Source organism: Nyctereutes procyonoides, unplaced genomic scaffold (genome assembly GCF_905146905.1).
Source record: "Nyctereutes procyonoides isolate TBG_1078 unplaced genomic scaffold, NYPRO_anot_genome, whole genome shotgun sequence".
Lineage (NCBI taxonomy): Eukaryota > Metazoa > Chordata > Mammalia > Carnivora > Canidae > Nyctereutes > Nyctereutes procyonoides.
In genome coordinates, this window is record NW_026575147.1 from 15,247,725 (window position 1) to 15,269,901 (window position 22,177).

General features: G+C 37.8%; 1 protein-coding gene across 2 annotated transcripts in view; it reads right to left on the reverse strand.

The window, feature by feature from the left end:
• Positions 1 to 244: 244 nt before the first annotated feature.
• The window catches only part of GDAP2 (ganglioside induced differentiation associated protein 2), an 80,234-nt gene continuing 58,301 nt past the window's right edge, over positions 245 to 22,177 (reverse strand). For both annotated transcript variants that reach the window (XM_055312126.1, XM_055312127.1), the window contains exon 14: positions 245 to 21,732. In XM_055312126.1, coding sequence (XP_055168101.1) covers positions 21,685 to 21,732 — 48 coding nt within the window. In that variant the 3' untranslated portion in view covers positions 245 to 21,684. The remainder of the gene's footprint in view (positions 21,733 to 22,177) is intronic.

The following is a 22,177-nucleotide window of genomic DNA, read 5'->3' on the forward strand; positions in this document are numbered from 1 at the left end:
AACAAATACTTCCAAGGTACATATTTTTCAGAGCATAGAAAAAGGACCCTCTGGTCTTATTTTATGAGGTTAGCATAGTCTTGATACAGAGCTTGTACATACAGCAGAATAAATCTATAAACAAGGTATAAGAAATGGTTTTCATATGGCTACCTAATTTGTGACAAAGATGCCACTGAAATTCAGCACAGGAAAGGATGTTCTTTTTAATAAATAGTGTTGGGTCAACTGAAATCCACTGGAATAAAAGTGTTCATTGATCCTTTATTTCACACTCTGTTTCACAGTATACCAAAAAAAATTTTTTTAACACATAGGCCTATGTATGATTATTAAAGCGAAAGGTCGTAGAAAAGAAATACAAGAGATATCTCTGTAACTTTAGGGAGGCAAACATTTTTAAAACAAGATATAAAAAGCACTAAACAAGAGAAAAACTTAATAAATTGGATTTTTCATTAAAATTATGAAATATTCATCAAAAGACAACATTCAGAGAGTGAAAAGGCAAGTGACACACTGGAAGACAACCTCTTCTCCCCCATCATGATAAGAACCTCATCCAGAATATATAAAAAAAAACTACAAATCAAAATAAAAAGACTAAGAATCCCACAGGAAAATGGGAAAACGCTTGAAATAGGCATTTAACAAAAGAGGATATTCAAATGACACTATGCATATGAAAAGGTGCTCAATGTCTTTTGATCAGGAAAATGCAAATGAACCATAATGCAATACCACACTACCACCAAAATTAAAAGGACTGTTTAAGACCAAGTGTGATAGAAAACTAGAATTCTCATACATTACTGATGGAGTATAAATTGGTTAAACCACTTTGGAAAACTGTTCAGTAGGTTTTTAATTTTTTAGCTTTGAGGTATAATTCATGTACAATACACTGCATATTTTTAATGTGTATAATTTGATAAATTTGACATACGTATGCACCCATGAAGTAATTACCATAGTCAAGAACATAAACACATCCACCACCCCCAGAAGTTTCCTCAAGCCTTTTGGAGTCCATCCCTTCTCTCTATTCTTCACCACTTCATCTGCAGGCAACCACTAATCTGCTTTCTATCACTATAGATTAGTTTGTCTTCTCTAGGATTTTATATTCATGGAATCATACAGTATGTATTTTGTATTTAGCTTCTTTTACTCAAGTAATTATTTATAATTCATCCATGTTTATGTGTCTATTAATACTTTTTTATTGCTAAGTAGTATTCCATTGTATGGCTGTAGTTCCATTTGTTGACCTATTCACCTGTAGCTGAACATCTGTGTCATTTCCAATTCTTTGTTATTACAAATAAAGCTGCTATCAATAGTAATGTACAAGTCTTTGTGTGGATATATGCCTTATTTTCTCTTGGATAAATACTTGGATGGAATGGCTGAGTCAAAGGTAGCTATATACGTAACTTTTAAATGAATGAGCAGTTTTTAATAGAGCTAAACGCACGTATGCCCTGTGACCCATCAAGTCCATCCTGGCTATGTTCTCAAGAGAAATGAATGTGTATGTCCACCCAAAAATATGTATAATCATGTTCATAGTGCTCTATTCATAATAGCCAGAAAATTGATACATGTCCAACTGTCCCTGAATGTAGCCAGAAATCCTCCACCAATGTGGCGCTCCTGAGTTGCTTCGAGTCAGTAGCAGGTATTCGTTGTTTAGAAAACCTTACTGTTATCATCACTCTATTACATATACCCTCAATACTCCTGCCTTTCACTCTTGCCTGCTCTTGTCTGTCACATCCAAAAACTCCTAAATTCAGATCTCCTCCTTCTTCCTGCCAGCACCTGAGGAGCTGAATGTGACCAAAGAAAAGCATACCCCCTTGTGACTGGTGTCCCAGTTCTTCTCAATTAGAAACAGTTCAGAGCCCCTACGGGGTATTTGGAAATGCAACAGGGACCATTTCTTGATCATCACAATCATTGAGGGATGTAAGTGCCAGGGATACTAAATGCTCAAGCGACAGGCCTGCTCAAAAGGCCAATAACGTCTCCACTGGAAAACACTGCTTGACCATAAACCTCAAGTAGTTAGTGCTGCCCATAATCATGCTGTAATTCTGTCATTGATTCCTTTTCCCACTCCCCTAGAGGACTTTTATCTCTTCTCACTTCACACCTCCAATACCTTTTCCTTCCTCCTCATTTTCAGCTGAAAACCCTATCTTTTATTCAAAAGAAAAACCAGGAAAGCTCAGAAAAAAAATTTCCACTTTCTCTTGATATCTACCAATATGCCTACAACCTACCCATGTACTCAGTGTCCCCTACTGTCTGATAGGTCTATTTTTTTTGAGTCGTGAACTGGATCTCATCCCCTCTCACATACTCAACAATTTCCCTCCTGCAATTATTGTGTCATCAATGTTCCCCTCTGCTCTATTATTCCCATCAACATATAAACAATTCATATAGTTTCACAATGCCAAAATATTCTCCCTTGACATCATGTACTGCTTCACATTTTAGAAGGTGATAATTTACAGGGAATCAGGTCACCTGATGAGATTCCCATCTCACCAGTGACCTTGGGTGGCTGGCTTCTGTACATCTCTCTGTCTCATCTATAAAACGAAAAAGTCATACTAGTTAACTCTAAGGTTCCTTCCCTGATTAACATTTGATATCTATGACATATCACCTCACAACATACATACCTGGGAAGGCACAGAGCTAGGCTGTTTAAGAAAGGTGTTGCTCAGGGAGTGAAGGGATGGCTAAGCCACACACTCCACCTGAAGAAATGGGACGTGGGACAAGAACACAAGTAACTCATCTACAAGGAAGGTTAACAACAAGAGCCTTAAAATAGGGATCAAGTTCAGTGTGGGGGAGATCAATGAGCTTTGGGAAATTGGTGGAGGTTTCCTGGAAGGTAAGAGGTTCATGACAGGTCTTAAAGGATACTCAGAGGAAGAGCATAAATTCAGAAATGGAGAAACTCTGGTAGGGTTTAGCCCAATTTCTTTGGAGGTAAAGTAGTGGGGAAAAGAGGAAGCTGTAAAAATGGCCTGGGGCCTTATCATTGGAATCTTGAGGTCTGAATGAAAAGCTAGTTCCTTTACATGCAGCATGGAAACTAATGCTGAAAGAAACTAAAGATGATGGAAATCAATATGTTTTGCAGCCCAGCTTGAGTCCTATATCCAACATGACATTGTGCAATTAATTCCAGTCTCTAATAGAGTGAATGGGGCTAAAATAAAAAGAGAATCATCTGACTAATTTGGTCAAAGCACATCTAGAAATTGTCCAAAGAGAATAAGTAACCCCAAAGTACTGTTGTACCATATGTATATATTTTTTTCTAACTATAACTGTACATTTAACTCTGGAACCTAGTCTTTCCATATCAAGAACATTCTATTCCAAGTTACCATTGGAGAATGCCTGTTTCTTATGTCATATTGGGACATGCAGTTATTTGGGTGGTTGCCAAGACAAGTCCTGTCAGAGGAAGGACAAATGGTAAGCGACCAAAGTACTCAGTTCTAAGATCAAATATACCTCCTCATTTAATTGTTAGCACACTCTTGGTTACTCTGTATAAGGCTCAACATTAAACACTTCAGCAGTGTTCAATAGCCTCCACCACTGGTACCAGCTGTGGGGTTCATAAAGCTGTATGGGGAGTCTCAGAGTCTGAATTCCAATTCACCAATTCACAGGTATCCTTAGGAAAGTAACTGCCTACCACTATGGGCAAATTGGAGGCCTGGCTACTTTAATACCAGGTTCAAATCCCAGCCTTGCCACTTAATTATCTTTGTGCCTCAATTTCCTCACCTGCAGAATGGGGAAAATAAGAGTTCTAGCCTTACAGGATTGTTGGGAGAACCAAATGTGTTCATATTTTTAGAATAATGCCTGGCATGTGGTAAAGGATTACAAACACAGGCTATTGTTATTTACCTCAACACACTATTTCAGCCTCTCTCTGAGGTTACATCATTGCTTACTGAGGATTTTAAATGCAAAAGTCAGGAACATAGTTTCGGCAAACTCAAAGGACTGTGAAGCAGAATTTAGGATGCTCAGAAATGTGACCTTATACCTCCACTTCTTCTCCCAGACTCACTGGTATGATCAGAGACCCCTGGGAAGAAAGAGAGAAGTTCTGTCAGAATTCTTTCTTTGATGGGGTCATAGTCCTCTGATACAGCACATTCTTCAGGAAAACTCCTCCCTCCATCCACCACTTTATCCACTTCCATCTGCCTCCTTCAATTTCTTGGTGGTTCCTTTTCTTTTTTCCCTTTGGCTGATTTATTGATACCAACTTTTCTTTTTTTTCTTACCTAGCCCATTTTTCAAGTGTGCTTATGTGTATAAGGACAACAGGGCAAATGTGCCAAAGGTCAAAGCCTGATAATTGGGTTAGAATATTAGTTTCTCTGGTAAGAGGTTGAGAAATGAATGCAGAGCCTCTAGGCTCACCCGTGGGAGAAAGTGCTTTGGGAACCATGTAGTGGGCTGGACTTAGGAGATCTCTGTTAGCCAGATTTCCTGTGCAAAACATGGAGAACATGCATTTTATATTCCGGTGTGCCTTCCTCACACCTGATGCTAAGAGAGTTAAAAATCCAACTCAGGAGTGCCAATAGGAATGTTCTTAGACATGCTGCAAAATTCAGTTGAGCCCAACATACTCTCAAATATGATTCTCTCTGGAAAATCTCTGCAATGTCGCATCTCACAAGAACCATGACCAAACAGGAACATGATTACCATGTAATCTCTCTGGAATAGCTGCAAATTCAAATAAGTTCATCTTCCTCAAATGTTCACTTGCAACTGTCATACCACATGTCCTAAATATTTATTTGAAAACCATAAAATGTTAAAACTGTAAGACAGGAAAGTACAGTATGGTGTTTGTCCATAGGTCATCCAGAATAAAGGTCAGGACTAACAACTCCTAACTAACAATGTGTTTGTTTTCAACACTTTACAGCAAAGTGAGATTCTTCAAATAAGACCATAATAATTTGGTATGGAGATGGCCAAACCTCCTGGCCTTTATCGCTGAACACAATGTCCTAGTCTACTCTAACTCATTCCGTGACATATCTGCTTAAGGAATCTTGACATTTTCGTCACTTCTTTTCTCTATCTCCAGGTTGGTTGCCAATTCTTGCTAACACTGCAACAGGATGTAATCATTGACCAAAACTCACAGGACTTTGTGAACTGCTTCTGTTGCACTGTGTTCTTTTCAGGAATTTGCCTTGGCAAAGTCCTTGCATTTATTATATTACATTTGGGTGAGCAGAAGCCTTTCTTAAAACTTGTAATGCTGGCAAAGTCTTACAATATCCAGACTCAGGGGGGAGTTGATCTTGATTTACAAAGGATGTGATGATGATATTACTTCTAGTTGGATGTAGTTCATGATTTACCTTCACAGCTATATTTTGAGGTGATACAGTATAAGACAAGCATAAGATCTAGGGGTGCCTTGTTGGCTCAGTTGGTCAAGCCCCCAACTTGTGGTTTCATTTCAGGTCATGATCTCAGGGTTGGGAGATGGAAGCCTGCATTGGGCTCCACAGTCAGTGTGGAGTTAGCTTGAGATTCTTTCCCTCTTCTTCTCCCTCCCCATTTGCCCCTGCCCTCACTCTCATGTGTGTACATGTACCCTATCTCTCAAATTAAAAAAAAATTAAAAAAAGGATAAGCATAAAGATGAGATAAAGGCCAGATAGGTAAGAAAACTGAGAAGCTGAGGTTCAAATCCAGGCCTTCTACTCCTAGAGCCTGGGTTCTTTCTGCAACACTCTACCAAGTTAAGTGGTATGAACAAGGAAAAGAAGAAGGAAAAGAATCTTCAACACTTAAAACATCGCAACACTATCAGGCCTTTCTAAATTGGGACAGGCACTCTCTCATTTGCCAAAGAAATCCATCTTTTTTATCTTTTTGCAAATAACTCATTTGATACCAAAAGTCATTTAGCTCTTTAGATATGTAAACAAGGCAAGACTGATTTTCTTGCCTCCTCTACTTCCTACCTTCTCCACTTCCTACCTGTAATGCATATCTCTATAGATACATGCCTAATTGCTTTTCATGATAGGACAGTATAAAGTAAAAAAATGAGAACAAACAAAAAATACAGAAATGGGTGTGAAACAGTTAACTACTGCCCCTACCCCAGCAGTAAGTAGGCTATTTTTAAAATATAGTCAATGAGTACATATTTATAATGTCATGTCCAGAAGTAACTATAAAAGGCAGGGCTTCCAATTAATGTGAGAATCCAGGATGGCACTTAGCCCAATTAGTCAGTGAAAAAAAAACATATTTGGTGCAAGTATTGTGGTCAGGAATGTGAATACTATGGTGTTCAAAACAAATATTGCAAGTATGACCTCTTCGAGTGTATGGTCTACATGGGAAGTTTTTGTCTTTCAACAAAACCCACGTGGAGGGTTAATAAAACTACTCTGTTTAATGTAGAAATGCAAAGAAAATATTATGTAGCAGGCAGTATCCAAAGCCCTATTTGGAGAATTGGCTAACATTGGTCAATCTGATTACTGTAAGGATTTCCCAAGTAGCAAACAGGTAGAGAAATGGCTGCAGCAATAGAAATATAGCTGATGAAGATTCTACATTGATTCTACATTTTTTAAGAAGGTTCTACATTTTAAAGCTTGAGCTTAGAGTAACTGCTCACAGTGACAAATAACCCCTGAAATTAGTTGCTGTGTAAGAAGGAGGTCATCAGTCCCTAGCGGACTGGAGGGGTCTCACACCATCCTGGGTCACACAAGAGGATGAATGATACAGACCGGCATGATGAGAAAGGATCTAGATGTGAAAAGGGCTCATAAATCATGTATTAGCCTCTTGAAGATGTTCTGCTGGAAGAGGGGTTAGCAGGGAATGAGTCATCACAAATTTAAGTGGGGAGTTGGTGGCTCCCTTTCTGAGGATGGGCATGTGGTCCCAAAACAAGTTTAAAGGGCAGATATTAGTATACAAAGAAAGACTGCAGAGTGAGACACGAGATGTTTTGGACAAGGAAGATTCTTAGAATCATATGGAAAATAGTAAAGTGCATAGCAAAAGAGTTTAGAATCACAGTCTAGCCCTGATTAAGCAGAAAGTCTATATATTTATCACCATGCAGTAAGTGGATCATTGATTCTATGTGCTTCCAGATATTCAAATATCAGATATAGGGCAGCCATGATGAGTTACGCAAATACAAAACACAGCAGCTGTTACTATGAGATTCCAGCCCTTTTCTCTGCTCAGCCCAGGAGGGCGCCATGGTCATTCTCATTACAGTGATGCGAGCAGCTGCAGCTGTAATCAGTTAGTATCCCAAACATGACCTTTTTGCAACACTTGGACTAGGCTTTTTCCAGACCTCTCTTATGAGTGGGAAAGGACCTATTAACTTGCTTTCTATCAAGATTCTCCCAGGATCCTGGACTGACTGAAGAGGAGCTGATTACATTTTAGTGCAGATAGGAGAATGGACAGAACAGGTGGGGAAGAACTGATAAAACAGATATTGCTGGGGATCCCTGGGTGGCTCAGGAGTTTAGCGCCTGCCTTGGGCCCAGGGTGTGATCCTGGAGTCCCCAGAACGAGTCCCACATTGGGCTCCCTGCATGGAGCCTGCTTCTCCCTCTGCCTATGTCTCTGCCTCTCTCTGTATCTCTTATGAATAAATAAATAAAATCTTTAAAAAAAAAAAACAAAAACAGACATTGCCTAGTCCCTTCCAGTTAAGAATTTTGTCCATCCCCTGTTGTGATAGAATTGGTCATTAACATCAGACTCACAGTTTTTCTATGTGTTTGCAAGAACATTTTAAAATATCATGCCCCTACCAGGCTATAAGATACATGAAGTTAAGGACTCTTGTGCAAGGCTGTATTCCCATGGCCCAGTGCATGGTAGCTGCTCAATAAGTATTTTCTGAGGAAGCAATAAATTTGTATCTATTAACCTTAGTATTAATTAGTAGACAAACACAGTAGTGCATGTTCAATTGCTCACAACTGCAATTGATTCTTATTCATACTATTTGTGGTAGTTGTGTTCTATTAAGTTGCTGGAACACTAATTCCAAGGAGAAATACAACATGAGGTTCCTTTGAACCTCTAGTCAAAACATTTTCATCAACCAACCCATAACTTTGTTTTCTGTACGTTCCTGTTTAAGGATCTCTTATATGGTTGACACACTAAGAACTGAACTCATGGCCAATAGCAGTGTACAGCTCATGCCTGAATGAATCTTATCTAGCCCATTTATTTCTTCTGCAAGAAACATCGCAGCCTTTTTTACATTTAGGAATACTAGATACCACTTTAGTGCTACACCGGGAGCCATTTTAAACAGAGGAATCAACAAAGGACAAAAATGCAAAATAACATGGCACTGAATGAATCAAAAACAGGAAACTTATTTACAGCATGAGAGCTGAAACGAGAGGGCAGAGCGCCACCTTGTTCCATCTCAATTATCTTGCAGTCATTAAGAAAACACAGAACCTCTTTGGTGTGATGGAGAAGAGAGTAATGGACCCAAGAGGCAGTTTACAGTTCGCACCTGGGTGCCTCACAGTTCCCCCAAGTATGTGGGGCCTATTGAAGAACTACTTTCATCTGGGGCTGATTACATAAAGACAGGAGACATTAAGAAGTATGGCACTAAATAATCACCAAATTATAAAATGCAAGGTTTAGCAGGTACTCCTTGAACACTGAAAAAGACAAATCTGGAACAAATGGAAGATTATATCTCATAAAGTAAAAATAAAAAATAACAGATGTCACCGGCTTGGAATAGCTTCAGAAGTTCAGAGACATTCACAGTAGATATTAAGGAAAGGCAGGAAGTGTTATGGGATTCTTAATGCACTGCACTCAATTTTTTTGGACTCTGCAGAAGTGATGTGAAATGCGTGTGTCTCTTGTCCGTCTCTTACCCTGATGGGGGCATGATGACAATGGTGCCCAGGTTTGTGTAGGGGAGTTTTACCTGAGCAGCTCTCTGGTTAGTAGTAAGCATCCACAGTGCCCACTCTTTGTGTGTGTGTGTGTGTGTGTGTGTGCGCGCGCCCAGCTGTCAGGAAACAGGAACAGCTCTGGTTAGTTAGGCTTTCAGGCTCGTTTTATGGGTGACTGTGTCTCTACCATCCCAGGAAACTGCACAAAACTCCTGAGTAAGATTACCTCATCACATAAAAGCCTTCACACAGGCTTCCACGCCTTGTGGGCTTAGTGTAAGATTAGTTTCTGACTCTGGGTCTCCTATTTGGTCATTAATGAGGCAATTTGGGACCTGAAACCCAATCCTCGATTATATTCAACCTTCCTGGAAAGAGCAAATTAATGTTGTGAAGCAAGGCTAACCAAAGGAAAGATCATTTGGCTGTCCATAAAAAAGTATCATACACAGATTCTCTTAACTCCGATGTCTTTTCTGCTCCTAGGACTCATCAAGTAGTTCCCAAATCCTGACTGATCATGTGGTTCTCCTGCTTCAGACCTTACTTCTTTGACACCATAAGCATAAACACACTTTATTTTTCTTTTAGCAATTATGTAAGTCTACTGGATGTCAGGGACTGTTCAAGGAGAGAGAATGAATACTGTAATGAAGGAAACAGAAAGGTTCATACCCCTGGTTGTTCATATGTACATATATAAATATGTCAACAATGTGTTATTTTAACTGGTATGGCACTGGCACTGACCAATCAGAAGTGTTAGCCGTAGTCTTGGAGTAGGGTTCTGGGAGGGTAGGTAGTATTAACCCTTTAGATTGTATGGAGAACCAGGAAAACTGGGGGAAGGGATAGTAAAGTGCATTTGGAAGACTCAGGATAGCAGCTATTCTCGTATGGAAGTATTTCAGTACTTTTAACAATTGGTGTGGTTGAATATGAGCCTTGGTAGTAAGTGCCATGGGAAAAATTAAATGGTACAACAAGGCCAAAGTGTGAATACAGTGACTTGTACCAGAAACAGGAGAGAATACTCATGTTTTAGAATGGAACTTCTTTGGGGTTGGGATGCAATAAACAGTGCAGAGGGAGTAGCAAGTGAATGCAGTACCTGAATGTTTTTTTAAGCCACCATGAGCAACAGACTTTGTTTTTATAGCATTCTGTGAAAATAAAATACCCTTAATCTTACTGTTTACCTAAAGTAAGTCATGATCTCAAGGTCCCGATGTAAAGAATGGGGGTATGTAAACAACAGATGCTTTATAGGAGGAAATAAAAATTAGTAATGTCTGATTTTAATGTCTAAATATTTAATAACTCTCTCTCATGGTCTTAACAGGAGACCATGGTATAGAATGTACTGTCCTAAGTAAATGACAAGAAGTAGAAACAGCAGAAGGCCTGTCCTGAGTAACATACTAGATTCAGATTTGGTTGGTCTTTAGGCAGTAAAGAGTGAATATTTCCTTCCCAACTGTATTTCCAAAGACAAAAAACAGCGTATTAGTCTTAATAGGCTGTGGTTTCTCACTTTTCATGTTGAAGCACGTGGGCTCAATAAAAGTCGTTTTTAAGTAATAATTTTTGAGAAAGTGACTTGTAAGGGGATCAAGAGTTTTAAGAAGTATGTCTGGGAGCGATGGGTGCCTATAGAGAAGAAAACATTTTAGGCCTTGTTTAGGTTCCTTAATATCATGATTTCAGAAAAAAGAAAGAAATAAGACATCTCCAAATCCTGTTTCCATGCGTATGAGAATAATATTATTCAGAGTATGTGAACAGCATCTTCTTTCAATAGTTTGTCAAATACTTAAGGTTTCTTAGTTTGAGATTTATCTGGAGAAATGATCCAGACCTTTACAATGTTTCTCAGAGGTGTCCCTGACCTATGAAAAGATTAAGAACCACTGGCATAATGGAAAAATTCATTCATTCATTCATTCCACAAGCATTTATGCACTATTATATATCAGGTACTAGTCTAGGCACTAGGGATATAGCACAGAATGAGTCCAGTGAGGTCTCTATTTTCAGAGTCTGTATTCTACTGAGAGGGTTGGAAGGGTTTATGGGAGTCAAACCCCTTAGATACTGGTATTGTAAACTGAAGCAGGTTATTTGTCTCTCTGAATCTCCATTTCTTCATCTGTAAAGTAGGAATAAAGAGGGTAAGAACAAAAAAGATTCAACTATCCAGCACAAAGGTATAAGTTCAACAAATAATTATTATCAAGCTCCCCCCACCAGGAGGAAGTAGTTAAGGTCAGAGAGATATCACTACTTCATTTTTATAGATAAAAAAGTTAAGCTTAAAGGGATTACATGGATTGTGTTAGGCAAGGGAGTGATTAACATAGCTGTGATCTGGGCTAGCTAGTTGATAGGGTGACTGGCTCTTGATTTTCTTCCTCCACATTCCTTTCCTTACTTAGGCCTCTGCTGGATTCATCAGCTTTAAAGAACCATCGAATTATTTATTTAAAACAGGGGTTGGCAAACTATGGCCCACTGCCTGTTTTTATAGGGCCCTCAAGCTAAGTGTAGCTTTTACAGTTTTAATTGGCCAAAAACAAAGAGAAATAGTATTCTGTTATACTTGAAAAATCATTTGAACTTTAAATTCCAGTCTCCATAAATAGTCTTATTGGAATACAGGCATGCCCATTTGCTCAAGTATTGTCTATGACTGCTTTCCTGCTACAGCAGCAGAGCTAAATGGTTGTGACAGAGACCATATGGCCTGAAAAACCTAAAATACTTATGATCTGGCCCTTTACCTAAAAAGTTTGCCAACCTTCACTTTAAAATGTCATTCTCTCTTGAAAGAAAGACACACCAGATACATTATACATTTTCTGAGTTGGGAATGTGACATAATTTAAAAATTAAAGAGCCAAGTGTATCTGGTAAGTCTGGAAAGTGAGACACTTTGATCACAGCAATTAGAATATTTAAATAAGACAAAAGCTAATATTTATGAGACTTTCAGAGTATGAAGTCATTTGATCTTCACAATAACTCTAAGAGATAAGTGCTCTTTACATATGAGAAAGCTGAAATTCAAAGAGGTTGGGAAACACATCCAGGTCACATAGCTAGTAAATGGCTGAGCCTATACTTCTAAAGCCATATAATGAATAGCCCAATAGTGGAAGTAAGACACTCTATATAGGTAGATTCACCCAATCTTCTCTGCCTTTCCAAAACCTATTCCCTAAAATTACCTTGTGGCTAGTTTCTTTATTTCTCCAAGGTCCTTCTTTTCCTTCTGTAGAATGGGGAAAATACCTAGGTTGCAAGTTTACTGTAAGAATTAGATATTTACAATGCCTGGTATCCTGTAAATGACAGCTGCTGTTATTTCATTTGTGTTATGCAGGAAATGTTTTTCTAAGATGCGTGTGTAGCAATCTGCTAAGGCAACTCTGGAAGCAGGGGAAGGTGGCAGCTATGAGACAAAAAAGATAGTTAAATACATTCCTTTGTCCCTGAAAGGCCCTGCAATCATCCCAGGCTGCCAGTTGCTTAAATTGGGCAGCTTATTCTCCTGGAGAGGGTTTTTGCACCCATGGTGAAGGAAGGGAGCAATAAATGCTGCTGAGGTTGGGATAAGGGGGTTGGCAATCCATTCTCGATGGTCAGTTCTTTAGAGCTGATGGACAGTGCTCGCTTCCATACAAAGGGTGGGCCCTACGTAAGCATCGACATCGGCATGGGGACAGAAAGCAGCTATCATGCTGGTTAGGAAAGAGGGGAAGCAGCACTTGAGAGGTTAAGGGAGAATAAGCGGTTGCAAGTTGTACTCTAGAATTCTCTGTTGCGAGGAAGAAACTGGGAAGATTGAGCCCTAGGAAAGGGCGATGCCACTGCTTTGAACCACAGGTGTTTTTGCCTGGTCACCAAGCCAGGGGTTTCTCTCACCCGGGACCAAAGAGCCATTCCTTTCTTAGTGTGGGCCAGGCACTGTGCTGAGTGTTGCGACTATATTTTCTCAGGTCTTTTTCACAACTGTCCTGTGAAGTAGTTATGGCTAGCAACACTTTATAGATATGAAAACAGACTCAGAAGAGCTAGGTGACTCCATACCCAGAACAACACTGCTAGTAAGTAAGCATCAGTCAGGATTTGAATATAGTGTTTTGACATCTATGCCATGGCCCTTTCAATTACTCCTCAGTTGCTACCTATGGCTAGTGACTTATGGGTATTAATTAATTCAACAAGTATTTGTTGAGACACTGTTCTCCCAATAAGTGCAACCTGGAGACATGGCTTAGGGGGAGGACATACTGCAGTCAAGCCCAAACAACACAGGAGGGAGGGTGGAGGAGAGTGGGAATGGAGGATGACTGGTAATGGGTATGGGGCCTCCCTTTAGGGTGTTGAAAATGTTCTACAAGTAGATAGTGGTGATGGTTGTACAACACCGAGCATACTAAGAACTACTGAACTATACACTTTAAATGGGTGAATTTTATATGTCAGTTACTTTTCAAATAAAGCTGCTAAAAAAAAATAAAGAGAAAATTAAAAGATTAACATACCAAAAAAACGATATACTCCACAAAATTAGAATAGAAATAGGCATAGTCATGAGAGCTTTTATATCCAAAAGAATATAATATAGGATGGTATTATATTACAATTTGATTTTGGTACATGTCACAATAAATTAAAAACATAAAAAACCAAGCAAACAAAAAATCCAAGACACAGAGTGTTTTTACCCTATGCCATTCCACTACTGTGAACTAAAAAAAAAAGGGGTGGGAGTTCCTTGCCTTTTTCTCACTTCTTGTACAATTTCCATGGGGGTTATGTGAGGCTCCAAACTGAATTATCTAGGACAGCATTTTCCATAGCAACAAGATGGATTCAACAAGGAAATGTTAGCACCTCATAGTTCTGGTCTTGCACTAAGTACACAAAGAAAACAAGTGTGCAGCATGTCTGGGCTTCACTTACGAAATTGTAAGTTGATTGATAACCTCTGCAGCTAACTCCTGAATTCTGGTCCTCCCCTAGAACTTGGCTGAGCAAGTGCAACTGAGATAAAAAAAATAAATTATAAATAATAAAAGAAAACACAAAAACTTCTTGAGAGGCCAGAAGAGGGAACGTCAAAGCCAAGCAGCTGTGTGGACAGTTAAACCAAAGGGCTATAGCTATAGATGGCAGAAGGTCATTCTGAAACTACGTACAACATACATGATCTGGCTATGAGTCCAACCTGCCTTCACCTGCCTGAGCCTCTACCTCCTCCTGTGTTTGAGAACCAATGCCCCACTTTATAGGAAGCTTTAATGCCTACTTTACACCCTATTCATAGATTCATAGATTACACCCTACTTACAATGTTTTTTAAAAAATCAATGTTATAATTTACAATAAGCATTTCAAAGTGAAAATGTCGTCAGACATTATCTAACCTAGAAGACATAATGGAATAGTCAGATGCTTAGTATACTTCCTTATGAAAAATAAATTTGGATTTTAAAGAGGAAAAAGGCCATTCCATCCAAAGTCATAATAAACTGGTCTTATTTGTATTTAATAAGAGAAGTAGGACTCACAACCCAAATCAAGCAACAGACTGCTAAGTGGAGGAAATCAGGTAGAATGAGGATTTATCTCTAATGTGAAGCCAGGACAATTTTCTTATGCTGTGCTATGGGATGAAGCAGTGAGGTATCACACAGGACATACCTTCTATACTAATATCCCACATGTATGGAGAGCCATGCATTCCCTGAACTTAAAGATCTTGCAGATGCGTTAGGGATGCTGGATCAGAAACTCAGTCATTTCCACAACATAGGTTATTATTAGGCTTCTATAAATATTTTTTAAAACAGACTACAAAATTCAGTGATAGCCTCACATTTCATGTACCTCCACTACCTTAATAATGTGTGCAAGTATGTTTTAGTAAGTAGGGAAAGAATTTGAATTTGATACATACTATCTCTGTTAATAAATAACTGAGTTCCTCTTACAACTCTCTCCTGCTATCTTCTCCTAGCACCCAGTTAGGAAAAAAAACTGCCAAGAGTAAAAAGCCCAGCCAGAGGTATGCTTGTTCATTTTTCAGAACTCCAAAACTTATTTTAGAAAGCTAAGAAAAGATAGAAGACTTACTTGAAACTATTTTAAAGGACAGAACAATTTTTAAAAATGGGTTTCACAGGTGAAAATTAAGATGTTTGCAGACTATTTCTCAGAACTATCAAGGATTATAATAGTGGTGGGTGGAAAATTCTTTTTTCTGCAACAAAGCTGCATTGAGATTCAGGAAGATCTCATGTTATCATTAGTTACAGATGATAAATGTGCAAGAGCACAGTAATGTACAAGTTGAGCCTAATGATTCTAATATCCTTTTACTGGACTACAACCTAGCATGGCAGCCTTTAAAAAAATTGTATTTTACCTTGTGTCAATTTCCTAGCATATTACACAACTGTTTAAAAAAAAAATTAGCCACTGCCCACCTCCAGAGAAGCATCATTAATTTTATAGTAAGAACTTTTGAGAAAATACAATTTAAAATTAAATAACTTTTTAAATAAGCAACTTATATTCCTGTTTTATATTATTTTTTATGAGTATAAGCTCTGAAGTAGGACTTAGATTTGAATCCTGATTCTCTCAATATATGACAACATATATAAAGTACTTAGCAAAGTTGAAGGCACATAGTAAGTCCTCAAATGTTAGTTATTATTATTATTTCTAATCAAAGCAATGGTAGCTTCCTTTTATAAACACTTACTATATGCATGCTTTATAAGTATTATTGCATTTATTTCTCTTAATTATTCAATAAGATTATCTGTTTCACACCTGACAACCCTGAGGTTCAGAAAAGGCTGAGAAACCTGCTCAAGGTCAGAACCCCAATGTGTGAAGAATCAAAGCATCAATGCTAGCTAACCATCATTAAATTCTTGTGTGTGTGGGAAGGGAGGAGTGAATGTAAGTGAGTGAGTGTGTGTGTGTGTATTTAGTAGGGGATCCACAGGTATTCTCTGACAATTAGACATTTCTCATGATGATAGAAAACTTAAAAATAATTAATATAATGTTTTGGTTATCAATTTATTGACATACCTGCCTTAAAACCAAATATTGCCAGGACGTTTCAGTGCCTAGGTTTGCATTTGTGTTCACTTGCACAGTGAAGTCGGGTTCTGCTTTAGCTGTGGGAGGCTTATGGAGAACATGGAGAACAGAGAAAGTATTTCCCTTAATAGGGAAAGGATGCAGTCAAGCTAGATGAAGACCGTACATCACTATGTACTAAACAAATGAAAGAGTCTGAACTAAGAAACACAGTGGGAGAACTGAGTCACCACATGGCACACAGCACATGGCAGGTGCATGCTGATCTCAAAAGAACCTGTACTACAGTGTTCCATGCCATAATCACGGTACAAGTGACCGTTTTGTTTTGGTAAAATGTCATCATCCATCATATTTCACTAATTTTTTTTCTAAATTTCGTTAGTTTTGCTTTTATCTATTTATAAATTTCTTTGGGTTTATACTTGTGCAACAGCTATAAGCATAAAGCATTATATGTAGCTTTATGTTTACATATACTTAGTTAACATAATAAAGAATGGAATAAAAACACAGGAACTAAGAGAGCCTTCCTTAGTCAAAGGGGATGTGCATTATTCAAATTGAGAAACATTGCTCAGTACTGTCCTGCTTGTGTGCGTGGGCATCAGCAGGTCATTTAACCATCTACTTCATAGGATTTTTTCTTAAAATAATTTTATTTATTCATGAGAGACATAGAGAGAGAGGCAGAGACATAAGCAGAGGGAGAAACAGGCTTCCCATGGGGAGCCTGATGCAGGACTTGATCCCAGGCCCCTGGGATCACAACCTGAGCCAAAGGTAGATGTTCAACCACTGAGCCACCCAGGAGCCTGGATTTGTAGGATTAAATGAGATAATGAATGTGAGTGCCTGGCCCACAGAAGGGATTATGGCAGTTATGTCTCCTTTCCTCAAAATAAGGAAAATACAGAAGCTGAATATAATCTAGGCTCTTTTATTTGTGGTCTTGGGACCAGGAGTATTGAAAATCATCTGAGCTTGTTAGAAACCGAGAATCCCAGGCTCTACCCCAGAGCTACTACTATATCAGAATCTGCATTTTAACATACTGCCAGCCAATTTAATATATGTACATTAAAGTTTGAGAAGCACTAGTCTAGATCCCCATAAAGAAGGCTGACAGTAAAATTTACTGCATTTTGTACTACTACTGTAGCTTAGTCTCAGTGATTAGAGAAAAGCTAGGTGTAAATGATAAAACAGAATGTGCCACCTTGGGGTTCGATATAAACATTACTATTTTACTACTGTTTCATCATAAGCTATACTTACACAGAGTGGGATTCTCTTTAAATGGTATCTAACTTCTAACTCAGAAAGACCAAAATACATTTTTAAATGCAATATATACATTCTAAATAAACAAATTTTAAAATCATGTTAATAAAAATTTTAGGTCTCCTGTGCCCAACAGTAAATAAAATCAGTTATGTATGTTAAGCTCATATTTAAATATTTTGGCCCATAAGTACTGACAAAGTACTGGCTCAGTTTATGATGACTATGTGCTTATACTAGCAAAACACTGCAAAAAAAAAAGTGTAACCATGCATACAAAATGTATTCATTTTAACTGTTCAATAAAAATATTAGGTCACATTCAGTAGTTATGATTTTTGTTAGTGTAATTCACCTACAGAATATCTGCTTTTCTCCTTGAACTCAGTGGCCCTATACATTTAATAAGTAAGCATTAAAAAGATTTGATACTGTTCCTGGAAGCAAAGAAAACAAAATTAACAACTAATATCCAAGAAAGCCACTAATATAGAAAATGACCTTAATATTATCAGCTTAAGGGCTATTTTGATAGAATCAAAGCTTCAACTATGTTATTTATTGCTCTATGTTCTCTACATATGGGCCATAGAAACCACATTCAAAGAATGTAATGCAAAGTGGATTACCATGTGTCTATACATATATATAATCATGTACATATGTAGGAAGGCACATATGTATGTGTTAGTTTATACATGCATATGTATATATGGTTTGGCCTAATAGGCAATTCTTATAATCTCTGGGTTTCTGATATGACCTAGATCACAGGTAGAGTCCTCCTTTAATCCTTTATGGCTTCTGGCAATCCTGAACCAAAAGTTAATCATATACCATTAGGTATGCTATTAGTGCCAATATAGGTAGAACACTCAAGTGTGTGTTAATTACAATTACCGTAACTTACGAGGACAACAATCTGAAACTCACTGGTCAACTCCAGGTTTAGAGGTGTATATCCTATCTTGTAGTCTTTTGGGTCTTTAATACAATCAATCCACTGTTCTTAGAACCATACAATCCTTTTCTTTCTACTACCTAAAATTATAATAATTTCTATTCACATGTTGATCAATATAAACTCTCTAATACATACACAGACAATCGGGAAACACAGAGTGATTTTTAGCTTATACTGAAACTACATTTTTATCACTTTCCATTAGGTATTGCAAAGAAATGAAACCATTACCTACAGTTTGGATTCACTGAATGATATTCTCAGCAAATAGAAAACAGGTAGAAATAGGCAAGCCATGTTTTTCTAAACAACTGTTTACAATTGTCCCTCTCTAGAAATGCAAGATATATTAATCCTTCCAGATTTCAGATATTTGATAAAAAAATTTATACCCATTTTCCTATCAAAAATACTCTAAAAATCCTGTTCTTTAGTCTCAAACTAATTGGATCCCTTCGGAAAAATAAACATAATAGAGCACCAGCCAATGAAATAAGATGTGTATTAAAGAAAATCTTGAATTACTTGGTCTCTAAGCCTTAAGAGTCTAATGAAGACAGTTTTTTTCAAGAGGTTATTTTCACTATCAAGAAAATTGGATATAGATGAGTTAAAAAGAATCCAAATAGATGCTGAAGAAATGTACTTGTGTAAGAAAATCCTATTATGCCTTGCATGAATTAATGAATTCACCTAATATTTTGTAAGTTGTTTCTTCCTCAATTCAACTAGCATTTGGCATGACCAAAGTTTAATTAAGTACTTGGTAGTGCTTTGAATTAACATCAGATGCTAGTACTCATCTCCACCCAGTCATCCTTTCATCCTCTAATGTGTCTCTGAGAATGGCATGTGTTCTCCAGGCAACCCAACCTTTTGACAAAGGCAGATATATACTGAACGTTACATAATCATTTCACTCTCAAGGTCACTGTATTCCTTTGGTAGGACTTAATCCTTCCAACAACTATATTACATAACACTTTAGACAGTTATAAAAGCATGAACTTGGTCCCATACCAAATTTAGTTTCACTGAGAAGTGCAACTCTTATCTTTTGTCACATTAAATTATGAAATGTGGTTGAGATATATATATATATATATATATATATATATATATATATATATACATACACCTTTATACCCTAGGACATCAATTGAACTAGAACCTATGATATAGAAGCCTGCTTGTGTTATTAGACATTCATATACTCATATGAATATGGCAAAGGGACGTTCTTTCAAAATTATTGCCTATAAGAAATGGTGCAAATCAATTCTCTTCCTTTCAAATGGCAAAGTAGCTTGCAGCCTCTATTATCTACAGAGGAAATGATTCAGGCCAGATGCCAATTTGAGATAGTCCACTTACAAAAAAGAAAAGTTGGCATATTTTTATAACCGCTCTTAGTGCAAAGATACCTCAAATATGATCTAACAATAAATAGACTGGAAATGATGAAGCTAATTTTTCAGATTTTTAAAGCTCAAAGCTTAAGGGATATAAAGTAGTGCTGTTTAAGAGGAAGGTTACTAGTAGACATCTGACTGGCTGTCTGCATCTGATGACCTAAGTAACATACAGGAAACCCTTATCAAATAAGCATATACAAGGATAAGTGGCTTTGATTTCTGACACAAAGCAAATGTCCCCATTTCATGCAAAAGATATGAGTGCTTATCAAAGAAACATAAAGCCCCCTCTTGTTTGCACTGGAAAATAGAGGATGGGGCTAATCCAACTAGAGGGGGATTTCTCTGTCATAAAAGATGTATGTTTCCTTTATCCACTGAAGAATTAATATGGGCACAGAGGAAAAAGATCTTTGGAAGCACTGACCCTGAACACATTAGAACAGAAGAGCTCTACTTTTTCTTCTCTAAACTGCCAATGTACATGATGGAGTGAGAGAGATGGGGGCGGGGATGTAGGAATCAAAAGGAATATGAAGACACCCAGATGGAAATGATACTGGTTTGACCTCAATTCAAGAAGAAATGTTTAAAATGGCTAACAGATGCCTCTTGTTAAACGTGTAGCACTGGGAGAGGAGTAGGCCAGAAGAAATTCTGGACAAAGTAGGAAGGAGGTCCTCAGGGTTGGGTTTTTTCAGTAACAACTCTTGTCCCAAGACAAGAAAAGTCACTCAAAAGGTGCCAAGGACAAGAGGAGTGCCTGGTAGTACCCTGAAGTACTTTTATTATCATTTTAAAAACGAACTGGGGTGACACCTACACGAACTCCCCTAGCATTCTGCATCCAGAACACCAAAAGCCCTTTCTAAATGCCAGCCTTCTATACCTCTGTGAGGTTGGTATCACAATTCTAATTTTTATTCATGAGCGAGCTAAGGCACAAATAGAGCCTGAGTGGTAACAGCAGTTTGGAATTCTGTGCACTGCAACACACTTCCTCCATTTGGACGTAGGTAAATCAAGAAACACTGCGAAGAAATGTCCTGAGAGGGAGGAGCTGTAAAGCCCAACAAAATCACAACTCTGGGGAGACAGCACACTCTCTAAAGGCTCACTGAAAATGGAGTCTAGGAGATGCTTTTCACTTAAGAGTACTAATGAGTGCAATCCTTTAGAAGAAGGACACCAAATCACCCATGATTATAGGAAAAAGGTGGAAGATACAGTCTTCTTGTTTCCCCCCACTGTTGAGACTAGAATAGTGGCAATCTTAACAAATCATATAATGCAAAATCTTAACCTTAACTGGTGTAGTGAAACGCTAAGACCTGTATTTTCCTATTGATTTTGATGCTCTGATCAGATACGTTCCCACATCCTTAATCCCAGACAATTCTTTTTTATCATAACTAAATTATCTATATCAAACATAATGCCAGGATCTGAAGCAAACAATGCATATGGTCTGCATACATTGGTTCTATATATTTTGAGAAACATTTAAGTACACAAAGGAAGCATGCAATGTTAAAGAGATGGCATGAACAATATTGGTGGCTTGTCTAATGGAAAATCCAGTGTCCTTTCAGGAAACTGAAGATACTTAAAAGTTGCTCCCCAATTTCTATTAACAACCCTCTAAAAATGAACATTTTCATTTGATACAAATATACAAATTTAAAATAAGCGTGCAGTTCAGAATGGCCTACCATTTTCAGATTGCTTATGTGCCAGAAAATATACAGTCAATAAAAAAATACCAGAGAGGTGGGGACAAAAGGCTCTCTGGATCTGAACAGCAAAAATGAATTTCACTTCAATAGGTAGCAATTTGTGGAGAAAGTGATGTCCTTGGAAACCAGTAGCACTAAAAGATGGCAGGTCACAAATCTGGTGATGGGGGATAAGATGCATAGTAAGGCCCATTTTCCTGTGGAAGAAAAAAAAAGATAAGAACAATTAAATAATTTAATTTAAATGGTAATGTGAAAGAAAGGATTTATAGTCAATGAGATCATGTATGTACAATATCTAGCACATGCCTGACCCTGGACAAGGTGCTCAGCCTTCAAAACAGCTCCGCTGCAGTCAGCCAGAGCTGGTGTAGAGTAAGCAGAGGTAATCAGGATAATATTTTTAAATAACATTATTACTTGCTGGATATTCTATATGCCTGATACTTTATAACAGCACTTTTCTTTATCCCTTTATATCCTCACATAATGCTATGAGGTAGGTAACATCCTCTTTTTACAGAAGAAACTGATGATCACACAGCTTGCATAACTCACCGAAGTTCACCTCATAGTGACCAGAAGTGCCTGAATTTCAATCCTCATGTATTCATATTTAATGCCCAGTTTATTTTGTTAGAC